Source organism: Hypomesus transpacificus, chromosome 21 (assembly GCF_021917145.1).
Source record: "Hypomesus transpacificus isolate Combined female chromosome 21, fHypTra1, whole genome shotgun sequence".
Lineage (NCBI taxonomy): Eukaryota > Metazoa > Chordata > Actinopteri > Osmeriformes > Osmeridae > Hypomesus > Hypomesus transpacificus.
In genome coordinates this window covers 5224924-5244645 of record NC_061080.1, presented here as the reverse complement: position 1 = coordinate 5244645, position 19722 = coordinate 5224924, and the positions used below count along the sequence as shown (strand labels likewise).

Below are 19722 nucleotides of genomic sequence, written 5' to 3'. Positions count from 1 at the left end.
CATTAGTAACCTTCCACACACAATGTGCCAAATGCCCAAAACCTTACCCCCAAAATGAAAATAGGCTAAAACAAACTTTGCATGAAATAGAGAGAAAAGTGAGTGTGTGTAGCTTGTGTTTCTCCGTTCTGGCGTGTGACTCCAGCGCTTTCACAGCCAGAGTCCTTAATTGAATATTTTTGTTTTGGCTTAATGTTTTGGCTGCTTGCAATGTTTGGGACTACCTCGTTGTTATGATCATTGACCTATGCTCTTTTGTATAGCTCTCTCTTGGAAGTCGCTTTGGATAAAAGCGTCTGCTAAATGCATAAATGTAAATGTAGTTGATCTGTCTCGCTGAAAGTACACTTTCCCATTTTCCGAACTATAACAAACTTTGAGACGCTGACGTATTTCGCGGGCAGGTATTGCATTTATCACGGGATTTGTAGTTTTATCACGCATACGTACCACCAATATCCACCAGAAAGAACTACAACACACCGAACCAACGTTCTAATGGCAGCGTTCTGATGGTTTTGTAGCAAAGACTTTAAAGCTCTGCTTTGTAGGCTACGACTCAATACGTAAAACCTTTTTTAGACCTGATTAAATGACATTTTAGACCGCGGATGAAAATCTGTCCGTTTTGAAGACGTTTTAAGACCTTAAATTTGAAGTTCAGAATTTTAGACTTTTTAAGACTTAAGAACCCGCGGAAACCCTGATACAATGTTTCTCAGTAATGAAATATTTAAACAAAAAAATACCTATACTGCCTCCATAGAATTTGGGATAACTTTAGTTCACATCAAGAGCAACAAATGGCTCCTCAGTCATTGTTGTATCATCTATTACATCCCTGGTTTGGGGGATGCCTGTGAGACATTGAATTTTACATTTACATTTAGTTATTTAGCAGACGCTCTAATCCAGAGCGATTTACAGTAAGTACAGGGACATTCCCCCCGAGGCAAGTAGGGTGAAGTGCCTTGCCCAAGAACACAACGTCATTTTGGCACGGCGGGAAATCAATCCGTCAGCCATCTGACTCATAGACAGTGGGTTTCTATTTCCAGAGCTTTGAGGAATAAAGATTAGTGATGTTTTGCTTCCTCTTACCTACGACGTAGAGCTGGGCAGAGGTGTGACGAATGTTGCAGCTGTTGCCTGCAATGCAAGTGTAGCTCCCCGTGTCCTCCATGCTTACATCGTGAATGACCAGAGAGCCATTGGGCATCTTCTGGAACCTGGTGGGGCAACAGCAGCAACTTTAAGAGGTGGCCCTGGGTGCCCTAGATATTTCGGCATATATCAATTACTGTACATGGAACATTAACTGAAATCAAATGCTCTCTCTCTATATCAGTAGCCCTTTTTAACAAGTTATTTCACACAAATTACACTGGTAACAAAACCACATAGAACACTGAGGAATCTCCTCCTCCAGAGATAGTTGGCACATTAACATTAATAATTTATTTAATTAAAATTCCTTACGGACGTACTGAATGTTAGGATTTTACTTCATTAGCATTTATTACTATTATAATGGATTATAATGGATTTTTCTAACGGAGGCTTTTAATTCGTTATTAGTTTGTCGGGGCTGATCTGTGTTGGAACTCATGTATATTTTGTCTGTGCCTGTCAATGCAGCTGTAACATTTCCATTTCCTGGATCACTAAAGTACTTCCCTATCCTTTACTTAACAGTACCTGCTCTTGCTGGGTTCAAGGAACTTGTCCTTCTTCTTCCACTGGATGAAGGGAGCAGGGTCGCCTGTGGCCTGGCAGTGGAGAATGGCTGTGTGGCCCTGGTACACTGTTGTGTTCTCTGGCTCCAGCTTGAACACTATGTAGACTGGGAGGGAGGACGGGGGAAGGGTGTTAGAGGACATAAAGAAGAGGAACCGGGGAGCCAGTGTGAGAGAGAGATGGAAGATGGGAGTGAAAGAGTGGGGAAGGGGAAAAGAGTAGGCGGTATAGGAGGAAGAGAAAATGTGAGAGAAGAGGAACCGGGGAGCCAGTGTGAGAGAGAGATGGAAGATGGGAGTGAAAGAGTGGGGAAGGGGAAAAGAGTAGGCGGTATAGGAGGAAGAGAAAATGTGAGAGAAAGAATGGGAAAAATACAAAACGGGGGAAAAAGAGAAAGTGGTAGAGAGAGTGTGGGGGGAGACAGAAAGAGGAGAGAGAAAGAGTTTGGGAGAGAGAAAGAGAGTGTGAAACTTGCAAGCTATGGTTGTTGCTATTAACGAGGCAGGTTTCCTACCTGCCACTGTGAGCTGCACGGCTGCTTTGATCTGGCCCTGCAGGTGGTTGGTGGCCGTGCACGTGTAGTTGCCACTGTCAGCCCGCGTCACTGTGGTGAAGTGGAGAGCGCCGCCATTCTGGAACACATGGGCAGGCAGTTCGCTGCCGTCTTTGGAGAGACCGAGGGGGCATCAATAATGAGACAAAAGGAGATCATTATAGTTTGTTTGATTGATACAATTGATATGTAAAGTTTAGTTCTTGAGAAATTTGAAATCACATATGTATAATGAATACATTTTAAGGGGTCTGTACATCATACAATCTATAACAGGGTGCACACACACACCTGCTAGAGCCCAGAGGATGGTGGGGTTTTCGCGGCCCTTGGCAGAGCACTGCACCGTGCTCTCCGTGTCCAGCTCCAGACACTGAGAGGGCTGGGGGGTCGGGGTGAACTTCAGCTTCTCTGAAAACACAACAGGAGGTCAGTCGTGTCTGACATTGGAGGTGGGGGGAGAATATACCCCACAGACTAAAGGTCAAGAAAATCTAAACACACTCATCTATCAGTCTTACCCAGTACCAAGACCCGGGCTCTGGCCTCCAGTCTGCCCCCTTCTGTCTGGCTCTGGCATGTGTACATGTGACTGTCATAGACCTCCACCGTGTTGATCCTCAGGGTCCCATTGGGAAACAGCTTATAACGAACGTCCTGTAAACAAAGTTGATTAAATTCATGAAGAAAAAAAAGTTACTGATATGCGAGTACGTTTTCATATATCCTAGTGGATCTTTTTTCATAGTGTTCAATCTTAGCAAATTTTAAGCATTTTGCAGACAGAATGTTCAGGTGTGAAATCCATTCCTACTCATCAATGCGACATGATACACTTTAGGGAAAGTTTAGGGGTAGTTATCCCTTTTATTAGGATCTACAGCAAATTGCAAACAGTGTGGGGTGATAAAAACTGACCTCGGCACTGAGGGGGGCAAAGTTGCGGTACCAGGTGACCTGGGGCTGAGGTGTGGCCTGGGTGTGGCAGTGCAGGTAGCCCGGTTGGCCTTCTTGCATCTCGGTGTCCACAGGCTTCTCCACCCACTCTGGAGCAGCTAGTTAGGAAGGCAAGTTAGCATTTGAATTACGTAGCATATTTTTTTTAATTCATTTGCATTATTGCTGACGGAATAGTTAGACACTCCCTGTGTCTTAACTGCATACTTTTTATTTTAATACTGCAGCTCCCAGGGGCTAAGCGCAGCGGACATAGTACAGTCAGGTGCTGGTGGCTACTGTGTGTGATAGAGTGGGGAATGTGAACGTTGACTTAGCACGCATTAGCAACATTTTGAATTAGGTGGATTATTTAGTTTCTCATATGTTTTCTTTGGAAGAGAAATTGGAAGTAAAGCGACTTGGGACACAATGTCCAAACGTTCAAATAACCTAAAAGGACAAACAACAAAATCGTACTCTGTGTAAGTTGACGTAAAGATGCTGTAAAGCTGAACTGAAAATGAGCTAATTTCATCACACCACAGAAGAATGTGTTGTTAACTACCCATCCAAATTCGATGAAAAAAAAAACACACAAGTATGTTAAATTAGGCTTTGAAATTGTGAATATCAGAACAGACCAACCTGCAGTCTCTGAGTGTTTTATGTGTTAATTACTTTGGTTTTGCATCGTACCAGCTGAGTAACAGAATGCAAGTTCCTGCCTAAGAAAACATTCTCAACATTCCATATGCTGTTGAAATATGATATTAACATGCATATTCATATATTCTTTATGAATGTTCATATTAAATCATACTTAACTGTTTATACCATATTGAAGAGGAGAACTAGGGTTTTTTTATGATATGAATAAATATATGATTACTTAAAGGCAAATCATCCTTTATCAAGGTGATTTCAGGCAGCCATTTAAAAACAAATCTTCTCCATCCACCATAACTCATCAAACAACTGAATTATATAACCACTTTCATAACAAGATGGAGGAAAACTTTGAGTGGATGGAATATCCACAAATCTGTGGGCAATTTAGAACAGAAGATAGATTAGAAATATCATATTTTGATTAAAGGTTATGACCATTCTATTGATTAGTGGAACATTTGGAAAAAACGACTTTCTTCCACAATAGACCGAATTGGCCAAACAAGGCATGTACACTACATTTAGCTTAAAGTGTACATAATCTAGCCAGTTAATGTTGTTTTTCCAAGTTTCACAGAAATCTGCTAAAATCGAGGCTAAACAGTGCTACTACCGTCACAGCTGCCTGTGTCACAAACAGCCAAACCGGTCACGTAATTCTTTCCTGAAAAACTCCCAGAAACAAATTCTTCGTTTAGACTTTTAATTGACAACACATATTAATAAACTTGTCTTTATGGCTGCCGTTGCTGACGATATATTTATTTTTTAATGGCAGTAACCCATTAACCAATGATATGTGCTTTGAGCTTGAGTTGTCATGAGTATCTGGCAGTTTTCAGAAATACAATCGGTGATTGGACGGCGAAGATACTAAGGCGGAAACTATGAGAATTTTATTTCCCATATTTGAATGGTCCAGCAGGAAAGGGTTAAATAAACCGTCTTCGATCTGACGTAGATAGGTGGCTCTGACATAGATAAGTTGGGTTTTGCTCCGCCTAAACAAAACCTGAGCTGAAAACGGGTGAGAAACTGTTCAACGGTCTAACTCCACATTTCAGTGGGACAAAGTTCTTGAGCTTTGCACAACAACTAATTTCACAAGTATATAATGTACTGAGAAGCAAGTCATGGAATTTGCTTTACAGCATTTTTTAAAGAAAGGACTGGCTAAAGGCAAGTGTAGCTAAGAATGCGATTTTTTGCTGTTGTAACTTGGTATCTCAGATGCAATTATGTATTTCCTGCTGCGTGAACTATAGATGAAGGTAGCCTATAATAGCCTACACTTTTTTAGCCCACCCACCCAATATCACCACCAGCCGTCACTGGCAGCTGCCCTATGGCGTGAAATTAGTGCCAGGAGAGCGAGCTCTGTAAAAACGATTTGTAACTTGCAAAAAAGATTTGTGTCTCTGTAGAAAATGATTTGTGTACTTGCAAAAAAAAAGTTGTGTCTCCGTAGAAGAAAAAGATTTGTGTACTTGTAAAAAAGAAGTTTTGTGTCTCCGTAGAAGAAGGCGGGAACACTGCTCCCAAAACCATCTAAGCCAATCAAATATAGCCATTTCTGTGTCTAGTATCATTGGACATTTTCGTCTGTCTATCAAAGAACGTCAGCGAATAAGAACAAAACTAGAATGCTGATGATTTCAATGGCGAGTCATTTGGTAACGTTTAGTAGTTCAAAATATCCATCCATATCTTTAATGCAACATTTAAAGATTATTCAGTTAACACACTCTTAATAGTATAACTAATGGATAAGGGTTGTAGTAAGTTGAATAATTGTGTGTCCAATGAACAATTTAACCATTTTTGACCTAACAACTGTGTCAACCTTAAATACCTTTCACGTTATTTATATTATATTGTCCTCCAGAAGCATTCACTACATGTTACCTTTCAGAAAAGCCTCCGTTGCTATGAGGAATTAAATGCTGCGCTACAGCTACTGAGCAGGTACACATTTGAACAGCAGGTGACGTAGTTCTGCCAATTTAGTGGAATTTAATCTGAACCCAGATAACTATATTACACTGGCAGTAAATAATACATTTCGAATGAAAACCACTATACTTTGCGCCAGTTCCCTGCCATTTAGCTGCACACTGTCCAACTAATGGTAGGTTTAATGACTGGTTGTCTAATTAAATATCCGTATACATATTTACATTAAAAAACTATTAAATTACTACGACCTAGGTCATGTGTGATAGACAGACGAAAATGTCCAATGATACTAGACACAGAAATGGCTATATTTGATTGTCTTAGATGGTTTTGGGAGCAGTGTTCCCGCCTTCTTCTACGGAGACACAAAACTTTTTTTTACAAGTACACAAATCTTTTTCTACAGAGACGCAAATCTTTTTTGCAAGTTACAAATTGTTTTTACAGAGCTCGCTCTCCTGGCACTAATTTCACGCCATACTGCCCTTACAAAGTACATACTACGGAGAGCTTGTCCACTCCCTATTTAGCCCCATTGTACCAAATTTGGTTGCAGTTCCACCAGAGTTCCACTGGGGGTGATCGCCGGCATGAGGCAATGAGTGCAAAATGAATGGGTCTATGGAGCTACACGGCTAAATTTGTCTCACCTGATTGTCGTTGAGAAAACTCAGCTATATCAGCGAGCCTTCAGCATTAGTGCCGTAGCTAAAAGTCGAGGAAAGTTGAGGCTACTTTTCGCTAGGTACCTTACTCACATTTACATTTAGTCATTTAGCAGACGCTCTTATCCAGAGCGACTTACAGTACTCGAAGTTTCCCCTTTGTTCTTTTGGTGAGAAGTCTCAATAGCTAGCTACTTACTCGGCGTCATGGAGCCGACCAGTTAAATAGTTGTTTAGCACTAGCGTTGCTACATGCATAATGCAGAAATGATGTTAGTTGTTGTTAATTTGTGAAGGTGTGAATCATTTTGGATTAATATTTAATGTACCAAATTATTAACAAATTAACTGTGTAACAAATTATTAACTAAGGAATTATTACGACCCCCCCCCCCCCCCCCGGTCTGACAACCCCCACCCCTCCCTGCCACAATTAGATTTATAATCTGTGGGAAACACTGCACGTCTTCCATCTTTATACAGTTTATGATTGGGACATTTTGTACTTTGAACCTCTTGCTCATACATTTTTGACAGTTTGTAACACAAAATGACAAATGTAAATGTAAAATGTCAATATTGTTGATAAAATGGTTGGTGCTACATATTTACAGAGGAGCTGACCAGAAACGTGCATCCTGTGGGAGGGCAGCCAGAGCTCTACTCTTGTGAGTTTGTCATGTCTGTAGTTCAGAATGTTGTTGTGATGTATCTTTCTGAGGGTTGTGGGTCAGAATAGCCAGAAAAGCATGTTGGCTTACATTCTACAAAATGCACCTGAATGCAATAAGGACATCCTGGTATTTTTGGTATACTTAATATACTATGTATTGGGACATACAAAATCTTTATCTGGCATACTAAATGGTATTGGATTTTGAAACACAAGGACTGTTAGTGCAAATGCTTATGCTTTATGCAAAACACTAATGCTAAGCACAAATGCTAATGCTAAGCACAAATGCTAATGCTAAGCACTATTGCTAACGATAATGCTAGGCACTAATGCTATTTCTAAGCAGTCCTGCTAAAGCTAATGCTATTGCTAAGCAATAATGCCATGCACCCCTTTTGACAGGCTTTCTTTTACTTACTGGCCACAGTGATGGTCAGCTCCCGCCTCTTGGTCCCAGCCTTGTTCTGTGCCACACAGCTGTAGGTGCCCGAGTCCTCCCTCAAGATAGGGTTGAAGACCAGGGACAGGCCGCTTTGGTGCACCCGGCCCTCGTCGGCGACCTTCTTCCCGTCACGCTCCCACCACACATCGGGTTCCGGGTAGCCGCGAGGGGACCGGCAGGGGATGCGCTGTGGGGTGTCGTCGGTGAAGACATGGCTTATACCAGAGCCCATGTCCTCAATTTCTGTTTGTGGGTGATGAGGGGGGGGGGGGGGGGGGTAGAAGAGAGGGAGAAAGAGAGAGGAGAATGCATTTCAAGGCATATTACCAAAGGCTAATGTGAATTAATTGAGCTCAACTGGCATACGTGAATGGGCTAGATAGATTTAGATTATGTTAGATTATAGTTAGATAAACCTCTTTTGATGTGTATGTGGACCGTGTGTGCATCAGCATAAGTGTTTTTACCTGCTAACCGAACAGTGGCCTTCAGAGTAACAGCGGGACCACTAAGGCCTTTGGCAACACACTTGTAGAGACCAATGTTCCGAGGCTTCACTTGGGTGATCAGCAGAGAGCCATTGGCCAATAAAACCAAGCTAGGGAGAGACCAGGTGTGACAAGCAAAGAGCTAGAATAAATCTAATGATTCCAACAGCATGTGTGTCAATACTATCAAACTCACTGTCATGGTTCTGCAAGTCTACTCTATATCAGGCAAACAAGTCGTCACAATGAAGTGCATGTGAACCAACACAACCACACACACACACACACACACACACAACAATTGCCCCCCCACACACACACACAAACACACCGTGACTTGTTGGCGACAAGCTCGTCCTCGTGGTACCACTCCATCGTGGGTGGGGGCTCCGCAGAGAACTGGCAGCGCAGGAGAGCCTCCTCGTTCCTCAGGACCACCACGTCCTCTGGGGAGACCACGGGCTGAGGGTAGCTCTTATCTATGAGGAGAGAGAACCGCCATTTTTGTTACTTAGGTATGAACAAAGGCAAACAAATACATTTAGTTATTATTTCCTTAAAGCAGAAAAAAATAATTGTTTTATATTTATTTTTATGAATCTCATATGGATTCCAGTGTGAGAGTTACTCAGTAAAATACAAAGACAATTCACATGATAATTCAAACCTTTTGTATCACTTTCAGACTAAGCCCATATGTTATTATTGCCTATAACTTGCGAAAATGTACTTTTTTTTGTCCAAAGAATCTGTTCCTGGCCCACCTATGATGTTGAGGGTGAAGTTGGCGTTGCTGCAGACATGGCCAGCGGCGTTCTTGGCGCAGCAGTAGTACAGGCCATTGTTTTCGGGGTTGGCACTGGGTAGTGTGAGGGTGCGCTCCTTGTTGTTGATCTGGTGTGTCCTCTCTGGCAGACGTATGCCATCTCTGTACCAATGGCACGTTGGCCTGGGGGGTAGAGGAACAAAAGGACAACATAAAGATGTAGTATATGACCCCTTGTGTGTTGACACATTTAGACCATGTTTCAATCACACAATGTATGTAAACAATGCAATGGTGGAAGATAAGCTGTCTCCACACACACACACACACACATCTTATCTTCCACCACTGTATCGTTTCAGAAACAATTCTATATTTTACTTAGCTTTTAGTAGATGAAGCACATTAATTTGACACAGAAGCAGGGTGTTTTGACCATCTCTATAGTTATGCTGACAGTATGAAGAACTCTGGACTACTTTGGTTAAGTGAGCGATTTCCTTGTGAAAAAGCGGAATTGTTTTGCGTGAATAACAAAGTGGTCGGTATTCCAAGATGTGTAAATAAAAAAAAATGTATACGGTGTATTGGGCGTCCTCACCTTGGGTGCCCATCAATGTTGCACCTGAGCATGACGGGGGCAGAGCTCTGAATCTCCTGCTCAGTCGCAGGCTCCTTCAGGGTCACATCCCCGCTCTCTAACCCTGGGGGAGGGGGGGGGGGTGAGAGAGAGAGAAGGGAAGAGAGAGAGAGAGGGCAAAAGAGAAAGGAAAAAGAAAGGGTCAAACCCCTCTCGCTCCTCATTAACAAAAACAGACCAGTCCATTCACACCGTCTGGTTGGCAAGTTTGCACCGGCAACAAAAACAGGCCGCTCTTTTCAGCCCAACACTCTGCGCTCGATGACACGACAGGGCCAGACCTCGCATCACAAGCGATTCATCTTGGCAGAGGCATAAAGACAGCTTTGTCCGGCTGTGTCCGAAAACTCAAAATAACTTTCTCTCATGCGGGCCCGCCTTACGTTTTTTTTTTTTCCCCATTTGCGGAAATGAGTAGCAGGGAAAGAAAAGCCCTGGCTCATAGTGGGGTCTGTTGAATAAGTAAGGGGCAGCAGTTATTTCTTAAGGAGGCGCTAAAAAAAACAAAAAAGAAAAGGAAGCTGGTGAATGTGGGATGCGTTTGGAAACATGCATCCTCTGAGCAAGGCGTGTTATACACGGCAAATGTATGTGATTTACTTAAGTGTAATGCAACCAATGGGGTCATGTCAAATGCACTCAAGTATTTAAAATAATGAACTGGGTGATTTAATAAAGTAATACTCACAAATTATACAAACTATAGTAAAGCACCGTTAATAGTAAGTAAAATACTGACAAGTTGGATTTATACAGATAATTTGATGGATGATGATAAATTCCACAGGAGGTGAAAAAATTGAAAGCTTCAGACTCAGTCAAACCACACAAACTCACATTTAATATTGAACGATGCATTTGTAGAGCGCTCCTCTTCACCAGTGGAATTCCTGTGTGCCAGGCACTGGAAGTTTCCAGCATCCAATGTCCGATCCACAGCGGTGAACTTGAGGTTGGGGCCTTCCTGAAAACGCCGTTCCGAGTCATCCACTGCCTGGCCATTCTGAAGCCAGCTATAGCTCATGTCTTCTGACTCGCTGACCTCGCAGCGCAGCATGGCACTACGCCCGTGCAGTGCATCCTGGGACTTTGGTTCCTTGGTGAAGTGAAAGGAGACCCCATGCACTGCAAGAACTGAGGACATTGAGGAGACAAGAAATGACAAAAGATGTGAGAAGGGATTTTACGGAGAAATGTTATACACACTGTTGTACCCAAAAACAAAATCAACAACATTTCATGTTACTTTTTTCATAAGCACTTTATTAACTTTGTAAATATATTCAATGAATTAATCATTCAACCCAGGCATCTTCCAAAATTGATGACTCCTTTATGAAAGGGCCTCATATCCCCCCCTCCCCCCCTCCCTCTCCCCTCAGCTACTTTGTTCACTGCCAGCTGGACCCAGATGTCCAGGTGTGCTGCAGACAGACCATGGCTCCTTGTCAGCTATTGTGAACCCCATGACTTCCAACCCCACTCACTGAGTGAAGCACAGGTATGCATTCTGTCATCCATTCCAGACATAAGCCATATTATCTCTGGGAGACGGGCTGTCTCGACGTAGGGGAGGGATTTATTTTATGAGGTTGGAGGAACACCTCTGAAGCCCTAGCTGTAGTCTATAGTATACTGGGATATTTTATACCTATGTCACAAATATAGTCAAATTCCACGGTCCTAACAGGCAGAAAACAATCTATTGAGTAATAATGAGCTTTGGTATTTATTCAAATGTTAAATGAATGACTATAAACACACATTTTACCATGCATCAATCAAGGCTCTTAATGCTATCAAGTAAAACTCTGGGCCAAGGGCTTGTGTCATATGCTGTTGTGTCATATGCTGTTGTCATCAATTGAACAAGACTATTTTGTATGAATTACCCATCTATTGAATTGAATATGTATTGTATATGTGAATGATATACCTGTATTGTGTACTGATTGATGTTTATGTTTTTTAACGGAATAAACTGCAGCATGGAGTTCGAGGCAGATGTCCTTTCAGGGCCATTAAAGTTTTATCTTAAATTCTCTTATGTCGTCTCCCAATTATTCGGAACTCAAATTAAGTAACATTTGCATATTAATAGGATATTATTTTTTTGCAGATGTTGAATGGAGCCCCAGTGATGGTAAAATGATTGACAGGGCTTGTCTGAGGTGTGGGTCAGAGTAGCCCATTCCTCCAGGCAGGGGTATAGTCTGCCTGTCTGTCTCGCTCCAGTGACTAGGGACCCCGTCCAAAGTGAAGCCCATGCTGGGCCTGGACCAGTCTGGGACTGGAGACTGGGAAATGAAGTATCTGCTTCCCATGGAGTTGGAGAAGAGTGTGAGAGTGTGTGTGGTAGGCGAGTTGTAATGCGCTAAAGGATGAATGAATGGTTTAGCCAAATGTAGCATTTTTTCAGTCCAGTTGCTGATGTGGCATCCTGCCACTGACCGGCACACACACTCAAGACTCACAAACAGATTTAATATGGCCTCTGTTGGTTTTGAGTGTTCATCAAATTGTTCCTGCAATACCTCATTTACCTTGCATTAGTCCTTTCCTGGCATAACACCAAACTTCTTCCACCCTCCTACACAACAGTGGTCGAGTGGCATTTTGTAGTTCTCGCATTGCTTTAATCTATTAAAAGACTCCAGGAAGGAGAGGAGTGTACTTCATATCCAAAAACAATGCCCTCAAGGCTCATCTCTTTGACCCCGCACCTATTCTCCCACATCCTCTAGCACCCTCCTTCACGCTGTTCAGCGGTGGTCACATTCCTTGCCTAGTCGAATTAGATCTTCTGTCAGCTGTTAACTATCCGCCAAAAAACAAATTAATATACACAAATAAATGTTTTGTTATTTGCATAAAATCAATCAATTAATCTAGTTATCTGTTAAGGTCACAGGTCATCAGCGAGTGCATGACTGCTTACAGACATCTGGCTTGCCGAGAGGGTACCCAGCACCGAGACAGAATGAAAAGGGGATTTGAAGATAGAATTGCATAACACACCCACCATTTGTGTGCTGAACAGACATCCTTTATGGAAATTAAAGTAAAAGGAAACATTACAGGAGAGTCTGGTTGATGAGTGGTTGCTGGTATAAGGAAGAGAAACTAAGACATAAAAGAAAGGAACCGGCCCCAAAAAAGAGTAAAACTCAGATCTCACAGAAACAAAAAGAAAACCTAAAGGTCCTTTCATCCTCTGCAGTGACAAGAACAAGCGACCACAAAGCTGTACCCCACTATGGCTCCTAACCACCAAGTAAATCATGTCAACTGCTCTAATTCTTGAACACAGACCAGAGACAATGCAGGAAGACAGACCATGCACGTGGTTCCACAAACAAACCCTTTTTGCCCCCAGCCCCCCCACTCCTCCCCATGAAACATTGTGGTCAGTTCAGAAGGTTCTCTCTTCCAGAGGAAAATAAACCGGTTTGATATTGCGTGGCTTCGGGCAGAAGATTTTGTTCATAGTCCCGACGTCTTCTCTGGCTGGAAATGGAGGATATACATTTGCCGGACAAAAATGAAATAAGCTACTCATGTTTGGTGTCTGTCATGTGGTTGCAACCCATCATTTGAATGTAGATATTGTTTCTGGAAATGTTAAGGTCCACTTATTCCCATTGTTGGTATAAACGTACATTGTCCATGTTCAATGAACAGGACTAAAGCGATATTAAGTTTAAATTCAAACTGTCATCTGGCGCTAGGTTCAGCAATGCCTTTAATTGAGCAAAGCATAACTTTCCACATTTACAGAATAACCTCTCATAAGATTTATGTCAAGAAATAAAACAAACATTTCGCATGTAAAGCATACTTCAGCCATTTTACAGATCTTTTGGAAGAGAAATGCCATGCCTTAGCAAAAACACATTTTTGGAACGTTCCCAAACCTCTTCCTGAATTCCAGGGCAGGAATTTGTAGTTTGAGGGCGACAAAGGTGGTATTCATGCCTGTAGGTGCAGAGGGGCTGGACTGGCACCATGTAAGCAAAGCCAATGACACCAACTGCAGCTGAAACATGTTGCTGCATGAATCACAGCTATTAAAGTGTGATATTCAGTCCATAGAACACCAAAACAACACAAAGTCCATGACCCTACTATTATCCAAGTAAATTACTGGATAGGCTGACACGTGCATGCAGATACAAAATGTACAATTTAATATAAAGGCATTTTAATTTCACCATTCTGAGTGAAAATAAATGAAGTATAAGTTCATAATTATTACAGGATATTTTAAGTGCATCTAGACATAGTTTCACTACTTGTTACCTTAGGGATGCAGACTCATAAAAATCATCTCACCTCATTAGAGTGCAGTCTACCCAATAGCTCAAGTTTGTTCTGTAGGAGTAAAATATATATATATAAATAAATAAAAGAAAATACGGTGGTTTCTCCTCTTCCCACACAGCCAGCTAGTCTACAAAGACGGGCTTTGACAGAGAGTGGTAAACTACCCTCTAGGTTACGATATGTGGGTCTGTGACTTGTTTCAGGTTTACTTCCATTCAGAATACCTAGTAGGTCTCATTAACAGATGCATAGACCACCCTATGCGTGCTGACGGGTACGGGCAGGGGAGCCAGGCAAGTAGAGGAACGGTTCCATGTCCATGCCACCGTAGCAAAAGACAGAGGCCCCCTTCGAAAGGGAAGATGACCACAAGGATAAACTTTAGAACCACGGCAGGAGCAAACTATAGAGTATCCACTACGGTACCTATAGAATGACAAGGGGGGGGGGGGGAGATATTCAATGGGACCGTGATCTTCCCCCTTGTGTAACATTATACTTAGCCAATTGCTCTACCATATTGTGATTGCGGCAGAGACAGTTCGGATGACTCCATGCGTCCAAGGATGTGTACAGGCGAGTATTCAACAACCGCCCCAGGCTTGATTTGGACCACCTGTCCTCTTAAGGAACCAAGCAGTAAAATTGCTCCAAGCTCGGGGTTAAAACAAAGCCAGCTTGTGAAATATGACCAGGGTTGGTTTGACCCGTTGGACACAGTCTGGGAGGGGGCAAGGGGGTTTCAAAAAACGACTCATGACTGCCTTATGAGGACATGTGAGCTCCAAGCAATTATGTGCAAGCAGGCATACATGACCACTGTCTATCAGGCGAACTTAACTTGAGATGAGACATATTATATGACATGGCTATATATAATTGCATCTTGGTGGCTTTGTAAAGCAGTCATATAATTTCAGTAAAATATTGAAAGTAGGCTACATGTGATCCCACCTCCTTACATCAATTGACTCAGTTTGACACAGTCTATGCGAGTATACATCAACATAGTGTATTACATTTTTTTGTGTGCAAATAACGGGTATGCACATTGAGAAGCCTTTTTCTTATATTTAAACACCCATGGGGTGTTAGATGAAGGACTTCAGGATAGTAATAAACAAAGTCTTCCATTGACATTGTATCATCACATGGCAGGACCAAGACCTGCAACAATAAAGTCACCCTGCTATATGGCTGTTGAATAGTATTATATTAGAGCACCCAATGGATAACTGCTGCCAATTTCCCTGTGGAATCCCTCAGGCTCTTAGAGGCTGTGAAAGTAAGACCCGGGATTGTGACAGTACTTCAGCTGCGAGTCCTCTTACAGTCACTTCTGAGATGGAAGCTGAGGGGGTCCGAGCGGGAGTCAGAGGAAGGGGGGTTCACAAGGCCAAGCGGAGGGACCGGAGGAAGTGGGGTGTTTGTGCAGCTGCTACCTCAGCAAGGGCAGTCATGTCAGGCTAGACGTCATCAAACAGGTGCCCCAACTGATACAACCCCCCCTCAAAACTAAACAGTGTCTTGGGCTGGGGTTTCGAGGCCCAATCAACAGCAGTACTGTAAGAGCAAAGGTCTGGGGAACCACTCACTCCTACACGCAACCTGGGCTGAAAGAAAAGCAGGGACTGAACGCCAGACTGATTCAGACTGAACGTCTGGGAGATTAGGGGGGAAACATTAGATAACTGCAATGCTGTTTTGTGGGACAGATAGCAAATGGAAAGGGATGACACTGGAACAAGCTAAGCAGGCATAACATTGTAATTGTGATCTCATTCAGTATCTATATTTCTGAAACTGGGATTAATAGTTCCTGGATAAAGCCCAAAGAACACCTGATTCAATCAAATACTGACTGGACATTATCAAAATAATTGTGTCTTCTCTCTTTGAATAAAAAATAAATACAGAAACATTTTACAGTGCCCTTTTCTATTCACGGAAATCAATTACCCTAAAAGAGGCCGATAATTTATAACTCATTCTGCTCAAAAAATAAGGGAACAAAAAGTAAACTTCAGTGATGTGTGCATCCAATAAAGGGAAGGAATCTCTTTGCTTTGAGTCTGCAGCTGTTCTGCACTTTGCTGTCATCACACTCAGCATGACTAGAGATTGCATCGCAGTTCGATAATGAGCCTTTAGCTCAAGTGAACTTCTGTACCACATCCTGGGCACAGCTGTTGGCTGTGGATCACTATCTCCTCCCTAAACATCCCGACAACCCCCTCCCTGGGGTTTCACCATCTTAACGCTGCTTGGAAATATGACAGGGAATTTTAGGCTAAAATTGAGTTTGAAGGGATTTTCACTGACTAAGCAACATACTTTTTTAATTAATTTTTTTCAGACCTCCACCAACTGTAAATGAATAACATCATCTTGAACTTACTAGTAGGTGGGGACTTCTGGGTAGATTAACCTCTTTATTAAAAGCCTGAATATTTACCTGGGTCTCAGCAGGAAAAAATGGGCCTACCTTAATCAAGTCTATGGGTGGTGGGGATACTGTCAAAAAGAAGGGAAGAGTCTAGAAGGCTAAAGGCAACATCTGGGACAATACTTTGAGTTAACTACTGTGTGGAAAAGATGTTCATTCACTGTTTAAGCCACCTCCACAACCCCCACCCAAGCTCCCTAATTGTCCCTCAGTGGACAAGTATGTTGATTTACAACATCCCCCAAAGCATGGCTCGATCCATAATGGGGGGGGGGGGGGGGGGGGGGGGGGGGGGGGGGTAGGCATTCATTCACAAAACCAGAAATCCAACACTTGGGGGCATTGGAGAAATTAAGGGATTTGTCTGCTAGAAAAAAAGAGAAGCTTGCTTTTTGTGCCTCTGTGAGTTATTGAAGGGGCATTCAGAGAGGCCACCGCCTGTTGAGGTAGTTAGGGTTCAGGTCAGGGCCAAGTTTACATCTCTGAGTCAAGGGTTCCCACTTCTCACCAATGTGAACCATCAGTATTTATGCACGTTGAGCTAGCATACAAGTGATTAAATATCGTCTGGCTTTGGGATACAATAACAAGTAGCCTAGTATATTTTACGTTTTATCAATAAAACCTGAAAAGGGCATTGGGCAAAAAGTGGCAGCCAAACACTCTGTTACTCTTGGGTGTTTTATCATGTTTTACTGAATCAGAAAACGAGTTTCAACCTCATCTAAATGTATTATGGTTTAGTCAGGTTTATTCCACCACTAAACTTGGCAGAACTCATAACAATTCAGACAGGTCACTGTAGACCATATGTATAAAAGAGAACCCAATGCAGTTCGGATTGACATTCCCTTGTCCAACATTTCATGACCTGGCATCTGCTGTTGCTCAGACTTGGCAGTTCCATCCAGGGGTGTGTTGTTTCTCTGTGTGAGATTTGGAATGCAAAGCAATTAGCTGTTCCCTGTGGGGGGGGCACAGCTTGGGGTGGGATTCCTCCCCCCTCCCCCAATCTGACCCCCTACCCTACACCCATCATAACGCCTCCTGAGCCTGTTGGCGGAATGGACCTCACGCTACGAGCAATGTGGGTGACTGCTGTGTACCGCAGACAGTGTGGAGCCCCTGACAAACAAACAGACCCTACGGCACACAGGGAGGGACAAAATTCTATAAACGTTCAGGGAGGCCGACAGCAGAGATCATTGAACGAATGGAAAATGGTCATAGGATGGTGTGAGAAGCCTCACTGAGACAAAACTCCGGAAAACTCTTCTTACAGGCTTGTCAGACAACTAAAATTTCCTAATTTAAATGATCTAGAACTTAAAAGGGAAACATACATAATGAGGTTCAAACTATCAAACATTAAATTCCACAGGACTCTACTTTTATATTGCATCAAATCTTGAAAGCCTTTGATGCTTCAGAAATGCTGTGGGAATTCTAAATACAGCCCTGGAAAAGAGAGAGTCTAATGAAAAGCATGTGGACTTCAATTTAATTACACCCAAATCTCGATCTTATAACAAGAACCACTTGTTGTCTGCATGGAGCTCAGGAGTTTACCATGTAGCCTTTCAAGGTTTCAGACAGACAAGAAATCGATCTAAAATATATGCTTCTTCAGAAACGTCTTTTGAAGCTTGAACAAAAGCTACAAAATCGAGCACAAAATTGATTACAGGAGGGAAAAAAGTTAAGCTTTCCTGCAAGCTCTTCAAAAACTTTGGTTCTTGGGTGGCAAACTTTGGTTTTGAAATTCCAATCTCCAGTGCTGTGCTAATGTAACATTTGACCTCTGCACTCTTGTGAATCTCTATAGATTTCCCCATGATGCTTGTGGCTTTTCAGCAGCTTTGGCTTTGCCCCATATACAACCAGAGGGGGGTGTTTTGATTGGCTCTCTCGTGTCTGGGTTTCGTGTAATCTTGTGGCTTTCCTTTCAATTTCACATCGCATTGCCGCTGAACTGGGCAAATGAGCAAACAGGACTGTCGAAGTAAGAAAGTTAGTGTGGTCAGAGGCAACCTTTTCCAAAATGATGTCTGTGCATCTGAAAGGACAAGAAATGTGGCCAGTAAAAAGGTTGAGCACAATAGGTGAGATGTTTTATATTTACTAACTAACTATGAAAGTGAAATATTAAATCAATGGCCCACAAAGAGTAGATAATGCCTTTTTACCCATCAGAATAAGCAAACAGGGCATATGAGTTTGCTCCTGGATGAGCTCATCTCACATACTGGAACCTATAGGGAGCAGCCTGAATGCTTATTCTGCGAGGCTAGTTATGCAAATTTAACTTAATTCAGTCTATATTTCAACAGGGGCAACACTTGAATAGTTTAAGGCCTCCTTGTGAAATTTCAACATACTTTACAAATAGGAGAGAAGCCTGTCATCTTCATCAGCACAACTCTGGTAAGTACAAAAGCCTGTGGTTTTCTGGCAAATATCAAATATCTTGCTCATTTTTGTTTAAAAGGGCAAGCCCATCATTGTAGAATGGTGACACTGAAAGTAGGGAATGATGATGTTGGGTGACATTATCATCTTTTTTTTTTTACAAACTAAGATCTTCTTTCAGAGTGGGTTTAGTATGCATACAAGTGTTTTGCTGAATGAAAGCAAAAAATAAAATGCCTGTTAATAGTGTAGGCTAAGGCTTAACTGTTGCTAACAACCCATGTGTCAGATCTGTTCAAAGGAAATGCTCAGAAGACTCCCAAGACCCTCTTGAAGAAATGAAAGTTAAATATAACTAAGCCAGTAAACCCACACATGGTTGAAAATGGGAGAAATAAATTCTAAGGCACCCAATTATGCCTCAGTATGAGATACTTGCCGATGTTGTTTTTTAAATGACATACCAAAAGACTGCCTCATTAATTAATGAACTGCGTTCATTACAAAACGTGCTCTGAAAAGTTTACTAAAACATGCTAGTATACTTGGGCTGTTCATGTGGGTTCAGTAGAAGATCAATGAACTCATAATACCCCGACAGACCAGTTTCTCCATTGTGTGGCATTAGTGGGTGACACCCCATATGAGGTTACTTGACATTTGATGATTCAACTCTCCAATGCCTTGCAAGGTCCCTGACATTTCACTGCCAACAAGCCATGGCGGACGACATGGCATTCACGGATACATTGGAATCCAAAATAACTTAGCATAATGTAAAAAAAGGTACACAGTGGATTGTATACCAACAATGACAGGCCTACATCTTGACTATCATTTACACACAAACACTTTTCAACACATCCACCAGGCTATGGTTCAAGAGCTCTTTAAGGTTACGATCAAACATTTGGCGCAGCTGCGTTCTTGCACAAAGTTAGCTGACAGTTGAGTTGCATATTTTAGTTACGAAATACTTTTGCATTTGTTTAGACTAAGTGAAATGTATTCTT

General features: G+C 42.2%; 1 protein-coding gene and 1 long non-coding RNA gene across 2 annotated transcripts in view; one reads left to right on the top strand and one right to left on the bottom strand.

Annotated features, from left to right (window-relative positions):
- ptk7a (protein tyrosine kinase 7a) overlaps nucleotides 1-19722 on the bottom strand; it is a 29177-nt gene that overhangs the window by 6945 nt on the left and 2510 nt on the right. The window contains exons 2-13 of the mRNA XM_047043980.1: nucleotides 10369-10665; nucleotides 9493-9595; nucleotides 8890-9074; nucleotides 8457-8604; nucleotides 8105-8235; nucleotides 7614-7880; nucleotides 3209-3345; nucleotides 2812-2947; nucleotides 2582-2701; nucleotides 2252-2401; nucleotides 1699-1843; nucleotides 1102-1229 (exon numbers count right to left, since the gene is read on the bottom strand). Of these exons, the coding sequence (XP_046899936.1) occupies nucleotides 1102-1229; nucleotides 1699-1843; nucleotides 2252-2401; nucleotides 2582-2701; nucleotides 2812-2947; nucleotides 3209-3345; nucleotides 7614-7880; nucleotides 8105-8235; nucleotides 8457-8604; nucleotides 8890-9074; nucleotides 9493-9595; nucleotides 10369-10665 (1947 nt within the window). The remainder of the gene's footprint in view (nucleotides 1-1101; nucleotides 1230-1698; nucleotides 1844-2251; nucleotides 2402-2581; nucleotides 2702-2811; nucleotides 2948-3208; nucleotides 3346-7613; nucleotides 7881-8104; nucleotides 8236-8456; nucleotides 8605-8889; nucleotides 9075-9492; nucleotides 9596-10368; nucleotides 10666-19722) is intronic.
- On the top strand, nucleotides 18028-19560 carry LOC124483499. Its single transcript, XR_006957846.1, has 3 exons — nucleotides 18028-18402; nucleotides 18631-18724; nucleotides 19011-19560. It is a non-coding gene; the product is annotated as an uncharacterized LOC124483499 (long non-coding RNA).